The sequence below is a fragment of the Mustela nivalis genome, assembly GCF_964662115.1.
Source record: "Mustela nivalis genome assembly, chromosome: 10".
Taxonomy (NCBI): Eukaryota; Metazoa; Chordata; class Mammalia; order Carnivora; family Mustelidae; genus Mustela; species Mustela nivalis.
This window is the reverse complement of record NC_139029.1, coordinates 30354752-30380693: the sequence shown is the minus strand read 5'-3', so window position 1 is coordinate 30380693 and position 25942 is coordinate 30354752. Positions and strand designations below refer to the sequence as shown.

At 52.4% G+C, this 25942-nt stretch overlaps 1 protein-coding gene across 11 annotated transcripts in view; it reads left to right on the top strand.

Annotated features, from left to right (window-relative positions):
- SCMH1 (Scm polycomb group protein homolog 1) overlaps positions 1-21464 on the top strand; it is a 170412-nt gene extending 148948 nt beyond the window's left edge. For 9 of the 11 annotated variants that reach the window (XM_082687115.1, XM_082687114.1, XM_082687113.1 and 6 more), the window contains 5 exons: positions 1056-1256; positions 2967-3158; positions 12232-12426; positions 19189-19331; positions 20273-21464. In XM_082687115.1, coding sequence (XP_082543241.1) covers positions 1056-1256; positions 2967-3158; positions 12232-12426; positions 19189-19331; positions 20273-20398 — 857 coding nt within the window. In that variant the 3' untranslated portion in view covers positions 20399-21464. Of the gene's footprint in view, positions 1-1055; positions 1257-2966; positions 3159-11935; positions 12152-12231; positions 12427-19169; positions 19332-20272 lie in introns of those variants that run through there. The other 2 variants (XM_082687116.1, XM_082687111.1) reach the window with 2 other exon arrangements.
- Positions 21465-25942: the final 4478 nt, after the last annotated feature.

Genomic DNA, 25942 nt, shown 5'->3' with positions numbered 1-25942 from the left:
TTCTCTCCATCTTGCTTTCCCTTCGAATGAGGTGAGGAGTCCTCAGACAGCATGTGGCTCAGCGCCCTCACTTTACAGAGGCTAAAGCCACGGCCCCACAGACAAGGACGGCCGTCCGTCCCCAGCCAACACAGCTCCCGCTCTTAACTCTTTTGCCTTTAGTAGCAAGAAAGACCTTTGCCCACCTGTTCCTCTTTCAGTTAGTGATCCATGGCAGTGTGAGAAAGCTGAGTGCCCTGCTCGAGTGGGGCCTGCAAGGCCCATCAGAAGAGAGAATGTCATGACTGACCAGGCTGCCGTGGGTCCTCTCCAGAGAATGAAGCAGCAGCTCTGTGGCAGACCGCCTCTCACTCCTGAGCCCCCTCTGCTCCCTACCTAGCCCCGTGCCAGGAAGAGGGCTACAGTAGGAGAGCGCCCACTGGCGTGACGGGAGGAACTACTGAAGCAGACAACACTGTCTAACTGGGCCCCTCAGGCTCTTTCTGTGCTTTTCTTCATTGCCATATTGGTCTGTTTTACTACATTCTTTGGGCCTGAGTGTTAATAAAGAAGAGAACAAAGCGATTCCAAGGCCCAGAACAGAAACCAAGGCAGGTGACCTGTGGTGTGACCATTCTAAGTGCAAGGCCAAAGACACACCAGCGCGCTCTGGCTGACAGTACCATGGACCCGACCTCTCCTTACACAACATGAGAGATCCAAGGAGTGTGTGAGGTGACTGAGTCCTGAAAACGAAAGGACGTACATCCGGGGAATTGTTTAGATGCCCTGTTCAGCACAAGGAAGACAAAGTACAAGTTCTGTGCCTTGGCTTTTGGTCTGGGCTGTCCTTCCAGCAGGCTGTGTTCCCAGAGCCTTTGGTCATGCAACTTGGGCTGGTTGCAGCTGGACACAGCCACCCTCTGCCCCCCTCCCCGCAGTGTTTCACCAGCCTGGCAGCTGGGAATCCTGCTAGGGACCAGAGCCCAGAGTGTGAGAGACAGAAGAGAGCACTGTTACGTCATTTCTGTACCCCGGGCGCTCTCTAAGCAGCTTTGACTCTTTGTCTCCTGCAGTTTGTATTTACTTGAACAAGAATGGCAGCCCCGGCCCCCACTTAGATAAGAAGAAGGTCCAGCTGCTCCCCGACCATTTTGGGCCGGCCCGCGCCTCCGTGGTTCTGCAGCAGGCTGTCCAGGCTTGCATTGACTGTGCATACCACCAGAAAACCGTCTTCAGCTTCCTCAAACAGGGCCACGGTGGCGAAGTGATCTCAGGTAAGCCCCCTGGGGCTGGTGCGGCCACCTGGCCAAGTGGGGCAGGCCTTCTCCAGGGGGAGATTTCTGGCAAGGCCTCCTCGTTCCTCCTTCATGCCTGTAGGCTCTGGAGACATGGGAAGGGATTCCTTTCCTCCAAGAGTCCTCCTTTTCGACTCCCAGAACCCTTCTGAGCCTTATGCACACCTGTGCCAAGTAGAATACCTCCTGTCCTATCTCCCGGCTCAGCCTCTGCATACAGGAAGTAGATGTGTTTTGCTGTAAAGGCATTCCAGAAGAATCCAGAGGGGCTGCACTGCGGCAACAGGAGCTTCCCCAGACTGCCATAGCCTCCCACCTGGCCTCGGGGGACCACGAGACTCTTGTCATGTTCTTGGACTCTTTAGCTGCCCTGTCCTATGCCAGCCCTGTTACAAGGAAGTTGAATCCCAGGGCAGAGTGGGAAAGACCATTCCCTCTGTCTCTCCTGCTCTGACTGATTCAACTGCACTGTGTTTTTTGTTTCCACTGAGAATATCCACTTTTCCTGCTGTGCCCTGATTCTGTTTCAATGTTCCCAAGTCCAGAACCCCACTCCTTACCCGCCAAACCTATGAAGACTTGACCTGCAGCCCTTCGGTCTCAACTGCACGACACTACGCGGTCTCCCACCCCTCCCTGTTAACGAGGCGCAGCATCTGGCCTCAGGAGCCCCACTGACGCGGAAGACCCCAGGAGTCCCTGCATTCTTGTAGAAGACCCCATAAATAACTATTTTGTTAGCACACCTTCAGTGAGCCTGTATTATATGCCAGAGGCTGTTGCCAGGCCCTGGCCAGGGGAGGGGGAGGAGAGGTGACAGGTGAGAGGTATTCTGATGTGTGAGAAATGTGTACAGGTGGTGTGGGAACCCAGGCAAGGGAGCAGTTGGCTGTGTGGAGGATGAGGGCAGGCATGGAGGGCATTGTTCTAGAAGGCTGAGGACTGCTGGGACATCAAGCCTCCCTTTCCTTGTGAGGCCAAGGCTTCTGTGGGTAGTCTGCAGGGATCCAGCCTCCTCTGCTGCCTCTGTGGAGTTGCTGTTACCCACACCTTCTCTAGGGTTCTTCTTCTGCCCCAAAACTGGTTCCTGGAAATGGCCTATCTCCCCACTTCCTTGCTGCCCTCAGAGACAAATGTGAAGGCCTTCTGCTTTGTAAGGATTAAACAGATACTTCTCGAATAGAAATAGATAAGGAGTAAAATAAAACCAAGCGTGGAACGGTTCCAAATGTTGCTGAAACTCTAGTGCCCTCCTACAGATCAGATCGTGCACCTAAACCATTGCTGGCAACAGCTGTATTCTGCTTGTCTGCCTAGCTTTTCTGTTCCTGGGCAGTTCTTATGGAAAGAAAACCCGAAATGAGCAGACTTCCTGGAGGAGGCCCTGCCAACTGATGGAGCAGATAGAGTTATGTTCACAGTTGTTTTCACAAGTTGAGTAAAATCACTTCAGAGCCCCGGTGCAACAGACCTGGCCTGGCCACTCCCATTACAGCAAGCCCTTTGGAATTGGAGGCAAAAATCAAACCCTTGAGGGAGGGAGGGGAGAGGAGGGAGGGACAACCTGGGCACTGATTGCTTTGTGTAATAAGGTAAGCCGGAGGCAAGCGGTGGGCTGGGCTCCTCCTGCCCTGCGCTGCCCTGCACTGCCAGGCTGACATGCTCAGCCCTGTTTCCTTAATTCCACAGCCGTGTTTGACCGTGAACAGCACACTCTCAACCTCCCAGCAGTCAACAGCATCACCTACGTCCTGCGCTTCCTGGAGAAACTCTGCCACAACCTTCGCAGTGACAATCTGTTTGGCAACCAGCCCTTTACACAGACCCACTTGCCACTCACCACCACCGAGTACGGCCACAGCCGCGACAGGTACCTACCAGGTAGGAGCTGGGATGGGGCCTGGGCTAGGAACGGGGCACAGGGCTGGTCGCCGCGCCAGCCAGGGCCCAGGGCCGGCCCCCACGCCTGCCAGCATGGGACTCCTCCATCTCTTCCCAACTCTGCTCTCTCCAGGGTTTTGTCTCCTCTCTCTAGGGTTAACCTTCTGTCCTCTGGATTTTTGTCCCTAGAGAACAGTGGTTCACAGTTCCCTTTCTGAGCCCCACGCGGCCTGTGGAGCCACGCTAAAGTCACAGCACCCGTCCCCGTGTGAAGCCGGCAGCCAAGGCCTGAGGGAGCTCCCCCTTGCCAACAGGAAGGTTTAGTCTCAGATTGAGAAATGTGCTCCCCAGTGATTGGCCGTCTGCTCTTTCCTTTGGCGTGTGGCCCTAGCTCCGCCAGCACTGCCTGTCTAGCAAGTCATTTCAAGTTCCTGCCATCACGACCCGAGCTGGAAAATAGCTCTCCCAGTTAGCAGAGCAGACCCACAGCGGGGAAAGCGGCGGCCACGTGGCCGGGGCCAGATCAGTGACTAAGCACTTCCGAGAGGGTTACGGAGGGAAGGGAACCAAGCATCGCTCATCTGGAGCCCGGGACCCAGCACGACAGGGAGGGGAGCCGAGCTCAGCCCCGCACATAGCGAGGTAGGTGGTTGTGGAGAGAGGGAGCAAAGGCCCTTAAGACGAGTTCCAGGGACCTTTCCTGGGCGAAGGAGCAGAGAGCTGGTGCACTCAGTGCTGGGGCCATGCTGCCCGTTGGTGAGGGAGCCAAAGTCTGAGGGGGCCCTTCTGAGTCTTGTTCCCACACTGCATCCTCCAGTGTCTTTTTATCATTGTCTTAACTCATTCCTTCTAGAAGTGCCATTTCTCGAGAACGTGCCTGGGGAAGTAACTGCTCACCCAGCACCCCCGCGTGGCCACTATCTAGACCTCTGCACCCCCATGAGCACTGCTCTTATGACTTGGTGCAGGGCAAAAAGATAACCTGAATTTCAAATATTCCTTGATAGGGCCACACCGGTCTGGTCCCACGGATGTGTCTGTGTCCCCCTCACTGCTCCATTTCTTGGGAGGCAACTTCTGTAACCTGCTCTCCTGCTTGCTCTCATATCAGAATCTGAGAACAGAAAAATATGTTCTTAGCGTGTTGCACTGGGGGTCAGGGCTAGGCATGGCAGCAGTGGGGACAAAGGCAGGTGGAGCTCTGAGCTGCACTCAGGCATAAAAGTGAGGCCTCCCTGAGCTTCTGGAAGAATGGATACACGAGAGGGGGTAGTGTACACTAAGATTAGCTGCTAGTCTACAGACAGATTTCTCCAAGACCCAGGACCCCAGAACTCTTCAGTGGAGTGGCAGCGTTAAGAACGAAGAGAATCGTACTGGTAGCAGTGTGCCGAGACCGGCAGGGCTGTACCCACTGGGCCTGCAGTCATGGAGGGAGTTTGGAATTGAAGCCTGAGGTTTCTTGGGAATTCTGTTGCAGCTTGCATCTCTCTGATTCAGCTACCAGATAGGAGGAAGCAAGCTTTAGCCACTCTGCCCTCTTACCTCACCAACTAAGAGACAAAGACCAGGTTATCACATTCCACCATTGGCTTCCCCTCTCCCTGCCCTCATTTTCAGACCGATTCAGCCAACTTTCTGGGCCTTCCTGTGCCCACTCTCTCTCAACTTCTGTGTCCCATCCTGGGTGCTAGCAACTTGGCTGCCCTCCCCCCAGCTTCTGTTTGCTTCTCTGAAGTGAGTGTTCTAATTGTGCCCAGACAAGCCAGAGCTTTGCCTAGATTTCTCACTCCTCTGTGCTCCTTAGCCTCTTTCCCACCTGCCTGGCTGGCTGCCTTCCTGACCCTTTGCTCCAGCATCTATCAATTCCTGTGCTTTCCTGATGACTTACCCCTACCTCTGCCAAAGAGCCTGATCAGCACAGGGCCCTCTTTTGCTTTGTCCCTTGGATCTGGGGTCTGTCACTCCCACCCTTCTGCCCGGCTACATGGTTCTGCTAGTTCAGCATCCAAAGCTACCTGTTCTCTTATCTGGGTACTTACAGAGCCTCCCTATCCCCTGCCCTGCAGCTTGTCTCCACACTTCCCAGGCCCTAGGGTCATGCACTTCGGCTATAGCAGATAGTGACCAAAGGCAGAGCCCATTAGACCTTCTAACCCAAGGTGAGATTGGACTATTTCTCTCCAGTGTTTTATTTTGAAAAACTTCAACCCTACGAAAAAGGGGTACAAATAATGGTAAGCATCCCTGCACTCTTCATCTAGAGTTACCACTTCCCTTTTTGCAATATTTACTATACCTGTTCTCTAAATCTGCGTATTCTTATTTATTGAACCATTTGATAGTTACCTGCAGATGAGAGCCTTGATCCTTAATAAACTTGCCTGTGTTTCTCCTAGGAGCAGGGAACACAATAACGTTCTCGCACTCAAGAAATTTAACATTGGGGCACCTGGGTGGCTCAGTCAGTTAAGCCTCTGCCTTTGGCTCAGGTCATGATCCCAGGGTCCTGGGTTTGAGCCCCGCATTGGGCTCCCTGCTCAGTGGGGAGTCTCCTGCTCCCTCTCCCTCTGCTGCTCCCCCTGCTTGTGCGTTCACTGTCAATCTCTCTCTCTCTCTCTCAAATAAATGAATAAAATTTTTGAAAAAAGAAATTTAATAAAATTTACCAGTTGATATATATAGTCCTATCAGGTTTCCCCAGTTATCCGAATAATGTCATTTTAGCTGTTTTTCCCCTAATCCAAGATCCAGTGAAGGACCATCCACTACACGCAGTTGTTCTCTTTACTTCCCTTTTACCTACAGCAGTTTTCCAAACTCTGTTTTCTACCTTCCATGATGTGACATGGGCATTTGGAAAGTGCAGGCCAGCTGTCAGATACTCCATGCCAGCTGCTGTGCTGGCCTCTGGGGAGCCAGAGGCACAACCGACTCCATGCCCGCTCCAAAAGTGTGTCCGTGGGGAGAGGGGTACCAGGTGCCGTGCATGTGCTGTGAGCCAGGAGGGACGATGAGCAGGGTGAAAGAAGAGGTCTGGTGGTGTTCCTGGGGGACACAGTGTCAGATTAGGGTCGCTTCTTCAGAGCTCCCCGCAGGGCCGTGTCAGCTGAGAGGCCCCTGAGGGTTGGGTGAGAGTGTGCTCCTTCCAGCCCTCAGAACTGACAGCGGGAGAGGGAGACAGCTCATTTTGCTGGTCCCAGGGACTCTTCTCTCGGCTGTAACTGACCACCCAGCACGCCCCTCCAGGTCTGCTGCCTGGGGCCTGCCCACATTCCTCTCTGCCGGAGGAACCGGTCCATTCAGCCCATGGCAGTAAGTTCCGCAGCCCTGTGGTTCTGGTTGCCAGCCTGGTCTTCTGGGCTTATAAAGTGGTTCTCCCGCCCAAATCCTAAAATTCACATGATTAAATCCAAATAACAGTGAGATCTGTTAGGATGCCCCCTCATCCCCATGCCGGGTTTCCTGGTAGAATGGTCAGAGTTCTAAGATGACACAAATGTTCATAATTAATTGTACCTGTATTCAGTCCTTTATTCAGTCAGTCAGTTAACCCAGAATTGATTGGCTGCATGACACCAAGCTCTGGTTTACGCACAGAGGGTCCCATAGTAAACTAGGAGTCCAGGTCCTTCCATGCAGACTTTACAGCCTGGTGGAGAAGAGGAGCAAATAAGCAAACAGCTCATTTGTGGTGATACATACTTTCACAGGACGAGTTCAGAGTTCAAAAGTTCAAACCAGATGTCAGGGAAGACTTTCCAGAAGAAAGTCTTGGACCTGAAGGAGCAGGATAACCAGGTGAAGATGCTCCAAGGCGATGGAGGGAGGGGTGTGATGAAGAATGCACCAGCTGACTGAATAGCCTGTGAGACTGAGAGGGACAAAAGGGAGCACGCCCCGGGTCAGAAGAACTGGAGGCTCGTGGGAGTCGGGGCTACAGTGCAAGCAGCAGCCCAGTGGGCAAAGCTAACTGACCACATTAGTGGCTTTGTATCACTGAGCAGTGAGAACCCAGGGAAGGGCCACAGCCAGGCCTGTGCTTCCGAGAGGTGGCTCGGGGTCCCGTGCAGGAGAATGGATGGGTGTGGAGCGACCCAGTAGGCAGGGAGACCAGCTGGAGGTTTGTGTGGGACTCTGTGAGTCCTCTTAGATTTGGGGATAATCCTTTCCTTCAGTATCCACATCTCAATAACAAAATGAACTCCCACCCCATATAATTCAGACTAGGTTTCCTGCTCTGACTCTGTTCTTATTCCCTCTTTCCCTGACCACTCTCCTAGCTGACCATCTCTCCCTCAGCTGCTTTACCCCAAACATTTGATCTGGTTCCCGGCCTTCATTTCCCTAAGGAGAAATGAATACAAGGCTATTGACTGTGATAAACTTATACTGAAGTTTGGGCGGGGGGAGGAATTACCACAAAGAACAGCAAGCATTTTAACGTTTTTGTTTTGTCTTAATATTTGTCAGTGGGGTGCCTGTGCACCTCAGTTGGTCAAACTGTTCACTTTGATTTCGGCTCAAGTCATGATCCCGGGTCATGGGATCCAGCCCGGCTTCAGGCTCTACGCTCAGCGGGGAGTCTGCTTAAGACTCTCCCTCTCCCCGCTCCAACTTGTGCACGCTCTCTCGCTCTCCCAATCTCTCTCTTAAAAAAAAAAAAAAGACCTTTGTGTTAATGCTTATAAGCTGTTACAGGATATATCTTACCCGCCTCTTTCACCTTGGACCTCAGCCTGCCGCCATTTCTGGGACGCACTCTGGGTTCAGGGCATTTTCTCCTCTGTTCTCTATCCCTTTCATCCTATACCTCCTCCTTTCCGAGCTACCAGCAGATAACTCCAAATTAATTTATCCTGTATAATAATTGCATTCCCTTTGGTCTCAGCTTTCCCTGACCTTGTCTTTCATAATCAAAATTATGTAAATGTAACAGTGTAATTATATAAATGAAGGAACCAGACCTATACTTTCAGCAACTCAGAGAACAAAGACAAAAGCTTTTGGTGGAGAGATTTGTTCTATCTTTCCTCTGTTCTCTTTTTTTCTGCCTTCCTATGGATTAATCCAGTTTTTTTATGATTTTGTTCTATTTCCTTGCTGGCTTATAAGCTATAACTCCTTTATTTTAGTGATTGCTTTAGTTTATATTATACATTTTTTACATATCACAACCTACCTTAAAGCCATAATCCTATCTCTTTACATATTTGTGTAAGAATCTTAACCAGTGTACTTTCACTATCCACCTCCTGACCTTTGTACTGTTGTCACTGTACATTTTACTGTTCCACATTTTGTAAAACCCATTCTACATTGTTATTATTTTACTTTAAATAGATAATTAACTTTTGAGTGGGGAAGGAGAGAGGTAGGGAGGGGGCAGGAGAAGAGGGAGAGAGAACCCCAGTGTAGGGCTCGATCTCACGACCCTAAGACCACAACCCAAACTGAAATCAAGAGTCAGTCACCTAACTAACTAAGTCACCCACGTGCCCCAATAGGTAATTAATTATCTTTTAAAGACTTTTTTTTAACATACAAGAAAAAACATTCTCAATATAAAAGATTTTTTTTTAAATTTACACTTTCATAGTTACCATTTCTGGTACTCTTCATGTTTTCAGTGTAGAGGCAGAGTTTCAGATCCTCTTCCTGCCTGAAGGACTTCCCTTCACATTTCTCCTTTTTTTGGCTCTACTGGACACAAAGTCTTTCAGCTTTTGTGTCTCTGAAAAAGTCTTTTTTAACCTTTGCTTTTGAAAGATACTTTTGCTGAGTTTAGGATTGACTTTTTTGTTGTTCAGCACTTTCTTTAAAAGATGTCACCCCCCCCATTGTTTTCTGGTTTGCATTGTCTCTGATGAGAAGTCTGCTGCCATTCTTCTCTTTGATTACGTGGGTCCCCCACCCCCACCCCACGGGTGCTTTTAAGGTCTTCTGTTTATTATTGGTTTTTAGCAATTTGATTATGCTATGCTTTGGTGAGGTTTTCTTCATGCCTGTTGTGCTTGGAGTCCACTTAGCTTCTTGGACATGTGGGTTTACAGTTTTTATCAAATTCGAAAAAATATCTACTATTCTTTCTCCATGTATATTTTCTGTTACCTCTGTTTTGGAGACTCCAATTAAATATATATGAATTTTCTTGAAGTTTTCCCACAGTAATAATGTTTTTAAAAAAAAATTTAGCCTTGGAGCGCCTGGGTGGCTCAGTGGGTTAAAGCCTCTGCCTTCGGCTCAGGTCATGATCCCAGTGTCCTGGGATCGAGCCCCACATCAGGCTCTCTGCTCAGCATGGAGCCTGCTTCCTCCTCTCTCTGCCTGCCTCCCTGCCTACTTGTAATCTCTGTCTGTCAAATAAATAAATAAAATCTTTTTTAAAAATTAGCCTTTTTTTCCTGTTTTATTTTGATAAATTCTGTAGCTATGTTTAAGTTAGCTAATCTTTTCTTCTGTATTGTCTGATCTACTCTTAATCTATCTCAGTGTATTCATCTAAGACATTGTGTTTTCATGGACACTTCTGATAGTTAAAATGCCCTCCTTTTTGAGCCAAAATCTGTCTTCTTAATTCCTGCCCTGTGTTTTACTCTCTGTTTTTCAAAAGACCCAGTCTATGGCCCAATTCTCTTCCTTTCCCATGACTGCCCTTGGGGTATTTGTCTCCCCTGACTTTTCTGTGGACTGCACATTCCCAGGCTCTGTCTCCTTTGCATAATTTCTAGACTTCTCCCCACCAGTTTTGCCATCCTCCCCTGGGAACTCTTGTTTTTAAGGTAGCCTTGCAAGGTGATAGAGAAAAATCTGCTTCTCACTGAAAATCAGTACATAAGGAAAGGTCCTTACCTGTCTCCTTCTGTGTACCCCTCCCTAGCATAGCAGCTAGTACATGAACATGTGTTCAGTGAAGGAATGAGCTCCCTCTCATGCTGACTCTTCTCATATGTCTAGCACATCCACAGCAAATTTCATTTAAATTGATGTTTAATAAATGTGAAGTTAAGCATCTTGTTATAGATAGCCAGTCTGAATCCCAGAAAAAAGGCAGTGATCACTGACCAACAGTCATGCCAGAAATAGAACTCAAGTCTTTTAGCCCTAAGTTCTGACCCCTGCCAAGTTTCTTTTGTTTTAGCAGCAGAACTCCTTGTTGCAAAGGTAAGATTATATGAAAACTCTGGGGCATAAAAGTTAAAACCAGAGCTCTTGTGCTAGCAGCTGGGATGAGGCCCAGAGCATTACTCACTTGCCTTCCCTGCGGAGGCCCTCAGGGCACCATGGAGTACAGCATGAAGGCACTGCAGTCTCCTCCACTGCCCTTGTCTCACTGAGGCAGCTGGGCCCTCGTCTCATCGGCCTTAAGGGCACTGGGACCTGCCAGAGCAGTGGGCATGATGCTGCATCTCTGTGGGAGAGATGTGATGACATTGCCAGTCCGGGCACCACCCGTCCTGATTGCCAGGCCCCTCCACTCAGACTCCAGGTCTCAGCTGCCTTTCCTAGCATTGCTGAGAGCAAGACAGGCTGACTTGCATCAGCAGCCGGGGAGCCCCGGTACTATTGTGATTCTTCACATCTGTAACCTCAGGTGAGGTGAGCGGTACTATCCCCAGTGTTTGCCAGGTAAAACGAGTTCTAGAAAGGTAAGGTCGCCCTGCCAGCACACACACAAACTAGATCTCAGCTTTTCCTTGAGCTATTGCAGAGGACTTGGGTTTGCCCTCTAACTCTGAGTGAAAAATCAAATGACAGCTCCCCACCTTGGTAAATCCGTCTTCTCATTTGATTTTTCAGTAGAACAGAGCATGATTTTCCCCCTATTTTACAGATGAGGAAGCTGGTGCTGAGAAAACAGACAACTTGCCTGGGACCAAATACTAGTGAAAGAGCCCAGGCCTAGAACACAGGCCTCCTGTCTGCTGACTTGAGTGCCTGTTCCTGTCTCAAATGTGGGATGCTGCTGTGATCATCTTTCCTGGAAAACAGGAATCTGAAAGCTCATCTGCAAAAAGGGGTGGGCTGTGGTTCAGGTGCCCAGAATTCTCCCTTCAGAACCATTCCTGGGGAAGGGCTTCACTTCCCTTCAGGCCCACTCCCTGAGAGAAGGGCCAGTAGCTGGCCCTTGACTAGCTTGATTTGCCTTTATGCCCTTGGTTACCAGGCAAGTTCAGGTGAGTATTAGAAACTAGTCCTAAAATCCTAAGCCATCTTGCCATAGAGGTCTTACTGTGTGCCAGACAATGTCCTTGACCATAGTGATGGATCACTTGACCGCAGTGAGTCCCAAGCATGACCTAAACAGCCGGCCTCTAAGAAAAACCACAAAGCATACTGGCGTGGCCCAGGCCCCAAGAAACCCTCCACAGGCAGAGACACTGTGACCAGGGCTGAAGAACTGACCCGATGTGGGTAGAGCCCAGCCACGAGAGGGAGCCTGCTTTAGATTCTGGAGCACTGTATTAGGGGCTGCCTGGTGCTGGTCTCCACGGCCCCGCTCTCACCACTGTATGAGCCCGGCTTCCTTGGGGCATTTCTCTTGAATGAGGCAAATACCAAAGGAGGGAGAGAACATAAGAGCAGACCCTTCACTGACTGGCCTTTAGTCAGGCATTGAAGTGCATTTCTGAAATGTCCTGCTGGCTGAGAGGGTCATCTTCTATAGTGCCCTCATGCAAGTAAGTTTATCTCTTCTCCAGTGCCCCTGTCCCCTGCGCTGGCATCTTGTATATAGGGAGGTGGCCTTTTCCTAAAATAGTTCTATTTGTTTTAAGGTTCGCCTTATCCAGAAAAAGCATAAGACATCCAGACCAGAAGAAACTCCACAAAGACCATCTAGTCTGAAAGGAAGAGTCTCTAAGGAGACCCAAGCCCAGAGAGTGGCACTGGCCTTGACCAAGGCCACCTAGTGAGAGCCAGAACCATGACTAATGTACAGGCCTCCTGAGACATAGCCGAGGGCTCTGTCCAGCTGTCTCTCGCTCCATCCAGACAGGTATCTGGGAGGCCACTGCCGTGGAAGTCGTTCCAGGCTAGTTCCTGCTCTAACTCTGGTTTTCCTGTTTTCCAGGTGAGAGCTTTGTCCTGGGGAAGAGTCTGACCCGGTCTTTGGAGCCACACTCAGATTCAATGGACTCTACGTTGAATCCCACCAACCTTGTCAGCAGCTCCCAAAACCTTCGAACCCATGGGTACCGGCCTTTGGTTCCATCCTGCGGCCTCCCACTGGGTACTGCCTCAGCTGTGCGCCGGCTCTGCTCCAGGGGTAAGCTTACCTGGGATCTCCCACCCTCCCACCCTCCTTCCCTCCTTCCCTCCTTCCTCAGTGAGCTCTGCTTGCCCCAGCCTGGGAATGGGAGTTGGGCTGGCCTCTAGACTTACATTTGTGCCTGGCTAGGTACCCAGAAGGCAACTGAAACTCTGGGATTGGCTTGAGAATAATGGAAGCTGAGAGCCAAAGGCCTAGAGCCAAATGAGCAGGGAAGGACACACCCATTCTTTATTAGCCATTGATTTGAACACCACCTGCCTTTGGCACGGGTAGCAAAAATCAATCAGTTCTTGTCCTCAAGGAGCTCAGTCTTACGGGAGAGAGAAACACTTTCACACATAATTGTAACCATCGGCTTGAGTACAGAGATATGCCTTGGGTGCTAGGAAAAGGTGGCAAGAAGGAACGCCTAACCCAAGCTGGGGCTCCAGGGGAAGCTTCCTTGAGAAACTGACACCCTGCCTGCGATTTAAAAGCTTGGCCATGTGAGTGGTGTCCAGGGTAGTCGGGGAGGGAGAGCTGTCCAGGAAGAGCACGCTGCAGGAACGAGAGCACAGGTAAGAACTGGTACAGATGGTCTGCATGGAACTCCACGCTTTGTCCCATTGCTGAGCATAATGCCATGGTGGGACATCAAACAGAAAAGCCTGGAAAGGTCAGGGCTACTTCACAGAGGACCCAAATGCCATGGTAGAGTTTGGAGTGGATCCTACAGGCAATGTGAAGCTGCTGAAAGGTTTTGATTAGAGGTGAGACCTAAGCAGGTATGTGTTTTGAGTAGCTACCTGACGTCTGCATTGAGGATGCATCTGAGGAAGGACAGCCCAGAGAGACCAGTTAGGAGGTGTAGAGTGGGCCAGACCAGAACAGGTGAAAGCCTGGGTTGGGACAGTGGTAGAAGGTTTGTAGAAGAGTGAAGCAATTAAAAAACGATTCACCAGGTAGATTTAATCAGATTTGAGGATCGTGAGAAAGAAGGGAGCAGGAATATCTCCTCAGGTTCTAGATGGGGTGGCGGGGAGATGGTAGTGCCATTCACTGAGAGAGGGAACCAATCTTAGAAGAGAAAGAAGGCAAGGAGACCATGGGCCATCTAGGTGATCTCCAGCAGGCACTGGCTCTGCAGGGCTGATTCTCAGGGAAGAAGGCTGAGCTGAAGATAAACACCGGGAAGTCATCAGCATATAGATGGTAGTTGAGGCTGTAGGGGGAAGGAAGGAAAAGAACAATTGACCAAAGATGGCGTCCTGGGGACCAGCAAAGTTCAGGAAGTGGGAATAGGAAGAGGATCCCAGAAGGAGACCAAGGAGTAGTCAAATGTGAGGAGAAACAGAATCTGATATTGTAGTGGCCAGGATTAGAGAGAGTATTTTAAGGAGAGAGCAGCACAACAGAGATTTGGTGAGACGAGGACTGTCAGCTGTCCTTGGGATGTGGTGATGAGTGGGTGACTGACGACCCCAATGGGAGCAGCTTCAGTGATGGTGGAAGGCGATGAGGACAGATTGCACAGTGGGGTATGAGGGAGGGTTTGAGAAAAAGAAAACTAGTGACCTTCCAAAGGAGGTCTTCAAGAGAAGGAGCACACTGGGCGTGTTTATCAGCAGACAAGTTGAGTCTTCCAAGGAGAAATGAAGCCTACCAGATAGAGGAGAGAGTGAGGTGTGGCTGTGGTGGAAGGCTTAGGGATCAAGGGCATAGAGAGATGGGTCAGTCAGAAGCCGTGTTCTCTGAGACCGGAGGGAAGACTGATGGTGGCCGTGAGTGAAAGGAGAGAGGGCCATGTAGGGAAGAGCTTAGGGGTGCTTGCAGAGTGGACTGGTCCAGAGAAGATGGGGGAGTGGAGTGAGAAGAAGGGAATGGTCTGCGGGAAACTCCGAAGCCCAGCTATGTTTGCAGACTAGTTTGCCATTTTGTAAGAGATGTGGTTTTCTTCTCTGGTTCTTGGGAACCTAGATGTGGGGTGAGAAAAGACTGAGTATTAAAGTTTTCTGTTGAGCTAGATGGGCAAGAGGGCCAGGGTGGGGGAGCATGGGAAAGAGCAATGGAGCTGCGGGGACAGCTGTTTAGGTCATGGGCACTGGAGCTGGGCAGGCTGGGCTAGGAGCGCCTCTGGGGCAAGGCTGAAGGATGGGGGAGACTGCAAGTCAGTCTGATGTGCTAAACCTCTCTGGGCAGTGATGGGTTTCATGGACTGACGTTCAGGGCCGGTGCCCAGATGGGAGGTTGGGGCCAGAGAAAGGGATGTTTAAATGTCTGAAGTGGATTTGTTCCAAATGATGACAAGAAACAGACAGTGGCCTTGGCAGGAGGTATTTGAAGGAGAGTGGAGGTAAAGGTCACTGGAGGCAAGGTGGCTGACTGGTGCGTGCCTCTCAGGGTGATGATGGGACCTGGCTGGAGCTCAAGGCAGTGACCAACGTACCAAACGGTCTTCATTTAACAAGGGGTAAAAGCCTAGAGATCTGTAGGCGCAGTGATCAGGAAGAGCAGACGGCTGGGGACTCATCTGGCTTCTGAAGAACATGAGCTTTCATAGGAGAATGGCCTAAAAGCAGCCTTGGAGAGACAGGAAGATGCCACCTCTGCACCCATGCTGTGGCCTCCCCCTGCCCCAGGCTATGGAAGGGTAAGAAGATTCCTTTGACAAGGCCTGCAATGGAGAGAGGTGGTCTCAGGAGACAATTTTCAGAGACACTGAGCAGGAGGAGAGGGTGGGAAGAGGCCGGGTTACCCCTCCCAGGCCTCACCCCAGCAAGGCGGCAGGGGGCGTGGGGAGCTCTGCAGTCCAGGCAGAGCTGTGAGTTGATTCCCTGCCTCGAGTCTTGAGAGTCCTCTCACCTCTCAGGCCCACACCTTCCCCTTGTGTACTAGGGACGTGGTGACAGTGGCCTGGTGTTTTCACAGGAGCATGACAAGGCTCAGTTGGAAGCAGGGATGTGAGATCATTTGGGAAGCTGAATCAATCCCATGTGAGGACATTACTGTCCTCTCTTGTTAGGTCTGCCTCTTGACCACTGCCTTGTGGGGCACTGGCCTCAGAACCACTATTGCCCTCAGGGCACTTCTGCTGTCCCTCTGCAATATGGGAGTCTGTTGGCCAGGTCATGGTCTAGATCTCTTTTGATCCTGAAGAACCTCATAAGGCTACGAAAGGTTCTTTCTGTTTGGTGCTGGAAGTGTTCTCTCAAAGCATTCAGCTGTTGAGTCTGTCCGATTCTCTTTCATTCATGGAGGATGAGTAGGCACCAGTTGGTGAGTCTGGCCTCCTGCCTTAGCCGTGCCGCTCCTGTCTTCGTCACTCTCAGACTGAGACCCTTGCCTTCCTTGAGGAGCAACCACCAGCTGCACTCATCCGGCATGAGGGAGAGTCCCAGTGCAGACCGTGCAGAAACCAGGATAGGAAAAGCCAGACTTGGGGCACTGATTTATCATCTTCCTAGCTGTGTGGTCTTGGGAAAGTCACTTCACTTCTCTGGGCCTCAGTTCCCTCATCTCTAAAGTGAAGATGATGCTGCCTCCTCCAAGGGCTATTTATTTTTATTTTTTTATAAACATATAATGTATTATTAACTTCAAGGGCTATTTTAAGGGGCAAACAAGCTGCCAGTGGGAGGGTTTCCTTATAATGTTCACATGCCAGACCCCCTTCCCCACACTCACTGCTGCCACCTGGGGTGGGCCACAGCTGTCTCTTGTTTGGACAGAGAGAGAGGCCGACTGGTCTCCCTTCTGCCCTTGCCCAGAGTCTGTGTCTATTTCCAGCACGGACTGAGTGTGCTTTCTTCCCTTGTAAGCTGGTCCAAGTCACTCCTGCCCACTGCTCCACGACCCACTGCACAGGAAGTCAGTGGTTTTTCAGTGGTACACGGGGTCCTCTGTGACCCGCCACCATGCCCCCCCACACCCACCCTCTCAGATATTATCCCGTACCCCTCTCTCTTCCTTCGCTCCCTCTGGCCTGCCGGCCTCCTGCCCACTCTCCTGCCTCAGGGTCTTTGCTCAAGGGTCCCCATCTCAGAGATGTCTCTCCCAACCCGCCACCTGCCCTCCTAGAGGGTGTGCTCTAACAGAAGGAGGCTGACTAACTCATTAAATATTTGTGTATAAATATGTATAAATGTATATATTCTTATTTTTATATTTTATTTTTTATAATTTTATAATATTTTATTTTTATTTTTAATATATATTTATATATAAATATGTATACATTTATATTTATACATCTACATAGATCTGTATACATAGATTTAGATACATAATAGATACACAGATACAGATATATAAAACATCATGGTGCGTGTGTTTGAGTCATAGCTCCCCTGAATGGAGGAAGTGTCTGAGATAGGCCGAGACACACCCAAGAGTGTATATTCTCTCTGCTTCCCACCATCCCTGCCGCTGCTTTCTCTGGGCACGTCACGGTGGACGGTTAGGGCCTGGAGAAGTGGCTGGCTCACAGAGCCCTCTCCCACTTCCTGTCACCACTGCCCCTAAAAAGCCATCAGAATTTCTGTGGCTGTAAGCACCCTGCTTGTTCCAGCATCTACCACCCCCCCATCTGTTGGTGCCAGCTCTGAGCCTGAAACGTAATGTGCTGGAGTCACTTCCCCAGGGAGCAGGGCTGGGCCAAGGCAAGCGTGCTTCGACCTTTAGAGCTGGGACCCAGAGTGAAGGGAAATGGAGGAGAATTTTAGCCTTTGCAAGAGACAGTTGAAGAGTACACGCTGCTGCTTTTGTAGGTGTGGTTCCGCTCACCCTCAGCTGTGCACCTGGGCATCTCCTGAGTGGGGAGCATACAGACAGGAGCAAGGCAAGGTCCCTGCCTCAAGGCAGACGTAGTCCGGCCAGGGAGACAGCAAAGTGCACAAGTAGCTATTAGGTGTGTGACCCTCCACTTAGTGAGCAAACCTGTTGGAACACCTACCATGGCAGACCAGGCATCCTTTGCATGTTGGGGACTGAAGGAGCAGCCTGCCCTCTCCAGCTACTCAACAGGACCTCACCCCGACACCGGACAGTTGGTGTCTCCACACACCCAGCAGTTGTGCCACAACCCCTGGGGAGCTGACAGCTTAACTCCATCCTGAACCCATCTGGAGACAGCATCATATCCCACCAGCCTACCCCCTACCCCATGCCACTTCCGATGGGACAGTCTGTCACCTGGGCTTCTGACTAGCTGGCAGGCAGGAGTTCCCACCATCCCCTCCTCGGGTGCACTCAGGAAAATGGGTACTGACTAGGTTACCAGCTTTTTATGAAAGGATGCAAGTCAGGAACGGCCAGTGGAAGAGCTGCCCAGAGCAAGGCCTGTGGGAGGGGGCACGGGCTTCCATACCATGTCTGGGATGCCACGCCCTCACACCTCTGAGTGCTCACCAGCGGGTGCTCTCCAAACCCCATCCTTCTGCTTTTTTGTTTTGTTTTTATTTTAACGGAACCTTCATTACACAGGCACAATTGATGAAGTCATTGACGACTCTCCTTCCCAGGAAGATTGGCAACCAGCCCCCATCCTTAGGGGCTTTCCAGAAGTCACCTCCTGAACATACTCAGGTGTGGCTGAAAAGGGCTTGTTACAAATACAAAAGACCCCTTTATTTCTCTCACCATTTAGGAAATTCCAAGAATTTGGGGAGCTCTGTGCCAGACACAGGACAAAGACTACATATGTATGTTTCTTATTAAAAACCATGGTATCACAAGGAAATAGCAGGACAGAAAATAGGAGAATACATACAATAAACATAAATGCATGAAATTATTTTAGATAGTGGTATGTGCTGGGTAAAGGGGAGAGTAATTAGACTGAGAGTAGCTCTGTGGGGAATGGAGTACTTTTACTCGGAGGTCAGTGAAAGTTTCTGAGGAATTGATATTTGAGATAAATATTGAGAAGGAATCAGATATACAAAGCCCTGGGGAAAGAACAGAGGAGATTGAAGGTCAAAGAATAAGGCATAGCTTATTCACAGAGCAGAAAGAAAGCTAGTGTGTCTGGAGCATGGCGAGAAGGGGATGGGGATGGGGGATTAAGATGCGGTCAAAGGTAGAAAAGGCCGGATGATGGGAGAACCTTCTAGACCATGCGTGGTAAGGAGTTCAGATTTCAGAGAGCCCAGATGGCACAGAGGAAATGGGAGGAACTGGATTTGAGCCCAGAATGAGATAAAAGCTCTAAGGCAAGCCCTGAATTAACACCGAGATTCCTGGCAACCCAGGAAAAACTGTTTTCTACCTCTGTGCATTTTCGGGCTGTTCCAAGGTTAGCTACTCCCCAGGCCTTGGATGAGACACAGGGTATCATCCACCGCTTCTTTTCTCCCTCGACCCCAAGGATTTGGCTCTAATCTTGCCCATCTCCCAAAGTCTCTCCAGAAGTGGTCCCCAGGGCCAAGGCAAAAGCAGCCTTACCCCCCAGGTCCCCACTGAACCCATGACATCCCCTTACTCATTGTTACTGCTGACTCAGGTCCAGGCAGAACCACAGCCTTACTGTAAAATTCCTTCTGACCCTCTCCAGAATCAGATCTACTCCTAAAGAACAAAGATTTGCCTTCAGAACAGTCTCAGACCCGCATCCCTCTGTGGAAGGAAGAACGCTTCCCTCCCTCAGCCACCGCCAGTTCTCTGCTCTGCCCCAGCAGTGCCGTCAGCCTCCCCCTAGGGCCATGGGGACATGCCAAGGAGAGTGGTAGGCCTGACAAACCAGTCCCCACCCGTTATGGCAGGTTCCCTCCTGTCCTGCAGGCTCCGACCGCTACCTGGAAAGCCGGGATGCCTCTCGACTGACTGGCCGGGACCCCTCCTCATGGACAGTGGAGGACGTGATGCAGTTCGTGCGGGAAGCCGACCCTCAGCTTGGACCCCACGCTGACCTCTTTCGCAAACACGTAGGTGCCCCTGCCTGACCTCCCCTGTGTCCACTGGGAGTCTTGCTTCCACAGCTTGTAAACTCTTAGAGGTCCCTTTAAACTGAGCACAGGACACACCCTGAAAACAGAATCTTGGGTCTCAAGAAGCCCACATTGGGCGCCAAATTCAGCCCACTCCTGTAGTATAGGCCTGACTTAGACACATGCCTGCTGGGTGCATGGCCAGTGGGCTCAGGCCCAGGGGAAGGACTCTCCTCTTTTCCTAGAAGCGCTTGTTCTCCCATTGGCCTGCCTTGGCCTGAGAATCAGGGGTCTCAGCCCAACTTAGAGTCTCCGGCCAGGAGGCTCCCACTTTCCAGCCACGTCAGCCCCCATCTTGTCCTTGCTCTTCTGTGAACCTCCAGCATCTCTTTAAGTGACCGTTTGGCTGGGTGACCAGGCACTTCTTCCGACCCCTGCAGTGACCATACTCCTGATTTGGGATGCAAACCCATTTCCCTGAAGCCCCTAGTACTTGGTACTGTTCTGCCCTTTGGGTGCTCAGGCTGCCTTTCAAGGATCATTTCAGTCTTTCATGCTGGTAGTTTGAGGGTGCTCTTGGGTCAAGCCTAAAGATCTCACATCTGCTCTGAGCCTAGCTCACACAGAGGGGCCCTGGCCACTCAGGGAGGAAGACAACTCACAGAGTAACAGTTGATGAGGGCCAGGGGTCGGGGGGCTTACTGGAAGAGATGGAGGGGAGCCGGACCTCAGCGGTTGGAGGGTGGAGCCGCAGCATCAGGCAGCAGGGACAGGAAAGCAGAGGAGCCCTGGGAAGGAGCCCCTGCTGGGCTCGGTAGTAGGTGTGGGGGTGGGAGGGGCGGGGGCCACAGAAGCTGTGGGGAGTGGGTCGGCTTTAGTGGTGCAGAACTTGCTGGCTGGACCAGCCAGGCCTCTGACGGCCCTCCCTGCCCCCCCAGGAGATCGACGGCAAGGCCCTGCTCCTGCTGCGCAGCGACATGATGATGAAGTACATGGGGCTGAAGCTGGGGCCCGCTCTCAAGCTCTCCTTCCACATTGACCGGCTGAAGCAGGGCAAGTTCTGAACTGGGAGATGCAGCCTGGACACCTGTGGGGTCCGCCAGAGGGGGTCAGCATTATCCCTGGAACAGGGAGCCAAGCAGCCCCCAGCTAGCGCCTCCGTGGACTTCAGGGTCGCCTCAGGACTCCGGAGGCTGTGTGAGCCACCGCTGCTCCCCCTCCCTGCCATGATACGTCCTTCCATGAAGGACTGAGGAGGGGAGAGTGTGTGGCCCGGGGCTGGCGCTGCTCTTCCCCTCAGCCCAGCCTCGCCTCTGAGGTCTCTCCGTATTTATTTCTCAAGCCTGGTTGGCCTCTCACTGGGCGTTTAGACTGAACACCTTTCAGGTGATGGAAGAAGGGGCTGACCCCTGAGGCCTCAGAGGATAGGGCCCTGAACTGACACTTGGGCCCAGGCCCCCAGCCACCTGCTGGGCCCGGTGCTGCACCCCACTGCCCCCCAGCGCCTGCCACCTCCTCACAAGAGCTCCAGACTCCAAACTCGCGGTGCAAACCTCTACCTTTTTTAAAAAAAGATCTTTTCTTATTGTTTAAATTTATTGTTTCTAGCACTAGGGCAAGCCCCCCAGTACATACTGCTCTCTCTCTCCAGACACTGGGTTTCGGGAGGAGAGAGTCTGTGCCGCCCTGGTCCCAGAGACGTGTAGGCCCTTTACAAGGACATCGCCCGAAGGCACTTTCTCTGTGGGGTGGACATATCCTTCAAGCCTTGACCATATCACTCAGCATAGGGAGGACAGAGTTCCTGTCACGTTCCCTTCTTCTTCCGCTGGGCTTTTTGCTGCCCTGGGCCTCATCTGTGGGAATGGGAGTCCCCTATTCCACACTGCCCTCTACCACAGCTCCTTGCCTGGTCCTGAACTGCTGCCGAAGAAGGTTAGGCCCCATGATTCTCGGCCACACAGGCTATAAGGTGGATGGGAGGAAAGGGTTTGCAGGCTGGAATCTGGTTGTACCCTCACCTGTCCAAATGCTTCCTTTATAAGCAAGTCAGCAGCACAGCTGCCCCCGCTGCCATCTGGACTTCTTTTATGTCAATTTGTTTATAAATAAAAACCAATTTAGATGCCAGTGTGGTTTGAATCAGTCAACAGAGCACTGAACCTCCAGTGGCAAATCACTCCCCTTTTCCTCATCCTTAAAGGAGGCATGTAGACTGGGTGATCCCCAGGGGTTCTTCTGATTCCAGCAAACCCTAAAAAGCAGGCTGGCTGCCAGATGCCCACTGGGAAGGCGGTGTGGAGTCTGTTCTCTGCCCTCAGGGGGAAGCGCTCTGGTGCGAGACAGGGAGCGCGGAAGCTGCGTGAAGCCCGAGCCAGGAAGCAGATTTTGGGTCAGCAGCCTCAAGAGCCACCATGGCTGGGTTCATCCTCATCACCGTCGTCGTGGGATGAGGAGAGACACAGGTTTGCCCAGCTTGTGCCTACCTGGAGCCAGACATGCCAGGCCAGGGTCCCCAGACTCGTCTCTGCTGGGGGAGGTATGGGGACAGCAGCGGCGTGCAGGAAAATCTCTAATAACGGGCACTCTCATGTCACTGTGGGCCCCGTGAACTACTCCACAGGTATTAGAATCAGCTCTTTAAATCTTCACAGCAAACCCATTTGATGGATGAGGACATGTAAAGTCAGCTCACAGAAAGCATGAGAGCAGGCGTTTGAAGCCAAGTGCTCTGACACCAAGGCCAAGGTGGAAGTTCTAGTCAGACTATTTATGGTGAGGCTTTGGGTGGGTCACTTCCCATCTTTGGGCCCATGTGGCTCAGAGGGTTTCAGATGAAGAGACTTCTGAGCGTCCCACCAGCTCTCCCATGGCTGCTGCCACCATGGTGACTAAGGGATAACGTCCTTTGCACATGGCCCCTGTGAGGTTCTCACCACAGCGCTTGTGATGTGGTCTGGGTCAGGGCTGCCCAACCAGAGCAGGGCTCCGTTCTCCACAGATTCCCGGACACTGGGCTGTGATGGGCTGTGCCGATCATTCACAGGACTCCCAAAGAGGGCCTTACGGAACCCTGACAATAAAGCTCTGGATGTGATCCTTACCCAAGAGACAGCACGCGGGGCCTGAAGGACCAGCACACAGGGGCGGCCAGACCCGCAGCAGGGCTGTACCTGGGGAGCCGCCAGCATCCCCCTCAGCCACGCCCTCGTCGCCAAGAGCATACAGTTCGCCAGCTTGCTTGTGCAGAGTTGTTTATGTGCATTTTCTCAGGCCAGCCTCACCCTGCCCTTTGCAAGTGGGAAAACTAAAGCTGGGAGAGAGTTGAGGTACTTGGCCCCCAACTCCGTAGCTAATCCGGGGTGCCTGCAACACCCCCCAGGGTGCCTGCTCCCAGATCCTGCTGGCCACTCAGACTCAAGACTTCCGCAGGCTACCCCGGGGGTGGCATTCACCTTGACGGCTGTCAGACAGAAACCCCTGCCCAGTGGACAGCATGAAGCAGCCCCCCTCTTCGGTGGGGTAATCGCTGCAGAACCCACCGCCATCCATGGGACAGCTCGGGTGCAAGGGGATGGGACATATCTGGGAGCCGTGGGCTTCACCTTGGCTTCGCAGCAGCACGTCCTGAGGGAGAAATAACTCCCTGGTTCGTAGGCGTGATGACTCCGTAGGCGTCGCTTCCTGGTCCCTACAAGGGCCACGCCCCATGGAGCCTGCGCACTAAGGAGGCCCAGAGCTGTGGCTTTTAAGCTGTGTTCCTAGGCCCGATGATTCACAGCTCAGGTTCATCCTCACCACAAGCAACATTGCCTTGAAACACTTGACATTCCACTTTCATCTGTTTTCCAAGGGAACAGAACTAGAAAGATAACCAAATGTCAGATTCTGTAGGAGGGGAAAGGATTTGTTACCCCTTCACTCTTACTGCCCTGACTCCTGGGGTCAGAACTGAATGTCTTCTCGGGAGGGGGAGTGGGGAAAAAAACTTTTGAAATTATTTCCCATAGCCAAGCCTTCTCATAGTGACCCACAGTCATCCAGAGAAGCTGAAGGGGCCTCTGGCAGGCCCGAGAACACCAGCTGCGGCACAGGGGAGACCACTCTGTGAACCCCCACAGTCCAGCCCCCCACAAAATGGGAAGGCGTCTGGGATTGGGGGACAGACACCCCCCGGCACCAGCTTCACATGCCCCACCCCCAGTACTGTGACAAGGAGAGGACATTGACTCCAGTGCTGAGAAACATCAGGAAGAGGAAGCCCGCATGCTGGAGGAGATGACAGAAGAATCCCGGCTCTACTTAAGTGCCACCGGCGATCTCTGCAGGCTGTGGCTCTGATGGTCCAGGTGGACATGGTGTCTGTCCTCATACTGATGCCACCATCCCTCCTCAGGAAGAGCTGGAAGGTGGCCCCCGCCTCCTCCCCACAACCAAAACTAAAAACTTGGAGAACCTTCCTGCCTTGGCAAGCCCAGACACCCCCCCCCCTCACCATCCCTCACCTTTTTGCAGCCTCCTTACCCTGACACCCCCGTCACCCCATTAATCAGGGAAGCTCCACAGCTGGAAACCTACAGTCCAGGGACCATGACCACCAAGGGTCACAACTCCATTTATGCCCCGCCTGCAACATGAAAGCCACTGAGGGTGCTTCCAGGAGCCCACAGCTGACAAGTCCCAGTGTAAAGACACTAGGCCCAAGACACCAGGCCCAAGACACCAGGCCCAAGACACCTGTGGGTGGCCGGGACTAGGCCCTGGCAGAGGTCGGTGGGGATCAACAGGCAGATGCCTATAGGCCAGGTGTGGGCTCAAGACAGGCGGGAGTGCCATGGGGCCCAAATGGCAGAGGCAGCGTCCACACCACTTCTCCCCCAAGCTCCAGAGTTTGCCCTCCTGACCCCTCCCACACGAGGTCTGAGCTCAGTCCCCACCTCTGCCCCAGCACTCTGCTCCTCGGCTGGCCTCCCAGGGCAATTCTCGCAGACATCCATCCTTGATGTGGTTTCAGGGATTGTGGCCACATGAGGCCACAAAGTGGACATCCCACTCTTCCCTCCTCTTCGGATTCGCCTCAACATTCTTAACTTGAAGTTCGAGAGTTGTTTCCCTCTGGCGCAAAGCAGAGTTTGTCAGGAAGGTCACAGACATCCAGTGAGGGGATAAAGGGACTGCTTACCCCGTAACACTGAGCCTGAGTCTGCCCCTGCCCAGCGGCCTGTTAGAAAGCCCAATGCCCTAAATAACCCAGTTACACTGCAGTACGCTTCAGTATTTGAAATATTATTGTGTAAACGTATTTGGTGCCTTCCAGAGACCATTTCCACCCCTCCCCACAGAAGGAAGGGGAACTAACGTGCATTTCAACATGTGCTGGTTACAGGTCCCAGGGACACATGCAGTTCGGGTGGTTGAGGACACCCCCAATAGGAGTGGGAGGAGTGTGGGCGGTCAGATCAGCGTGGAAAGCCTGGTGCACAAGGCAGCCGGACAGCAAGGCCTCAAGAAGGGAGTCCTGTTCTCTGGGGGTGCTTACATGCCTGGTCTGTCAGGGCCCCTCTCCTGACCGGCCATTTCGGGGCAACTCAGCCCAGTTGCACTCCAGCTGTTTTCTTGGGCAGCTACAGCCTTCGCCTTGGGGTAGTCCTGAGAGCGGCCCGAGATGGCCGGGGCTGAGCGGCCTGAAGAGGGGCGGGGGGAATGCATGGGGAGCTCGCAGCCCTCCTCCTCCTCACTGCCTCTCCCAGAGCTGCACACCCCAGTCCAGGCTCTCTCTGCCTCGTCCCTCAGGGCAACAAAACTCCCTTGGCCTCTGCAGGTTGGCTGCCCAGAGGAGGGGGCAGCCCCCACGGCCCAGCAGCTTCCCCAGCCTGAAGCATCTGCCTCTGCCCTCCCTCCTCCCTCCCCGCCTCAGGACTTCCAGAAGGACCCAAGCTCCCCCCGCATCTGCCTAAGGAAAGCATTTCTCCAAGCCCCCTCCCCCACCCAAGAAAGGATTTCTGTGTTAACAAAGGCTGTGTATCACCCATGTCCCCGTCCCTGTTAAACAGCAGGCAACAGCCCTGTCCTTGAAAAGGGATGGCAGCTTTTGACTGAGCTCTGGCCAGCAACTTCTGTGGTGGGTACAGAGCCAGGCCTGCTGCCTGGGGCAGCCCCGAGTCCAGCCATGTGTGCTCACATTCATCCTGGGAGTGTCCGGGCTGTCAGTGCTCAGTGGAGCCTGGGTTTGGTGACCGAAGGGGAAGGCGGGGATTTGTGGCACCAGAGGCCTTGTGTGGCCACGGGGGCCAGGAAAGACATTACAGAAGGAGGAAGTGTGTCCTTGGCCCCTGGACTCCGGAGCAGCCCAGAGGGAGCCACACAGCCAAGCTGTAGTGTGCCTCTCTACCTTGGGGTAGGAATAGGAATAGGATTGACTTCCCAGCCCTGGGCCTCAACCCAGCCACGAAGGCATTGTTGACTCCCATGAGATCACAGAGGTGGTTGCACAGGCCCCGCCCACTTCTCCTGCAGCTTTGGTTCCCCTCCTGGCCCCCAGGGGACACCCCCCACCCCCCTCTTCCAGGGAGCTGCTGGTCAAGGGTCAGGGGTCCATGGGAGCTGAG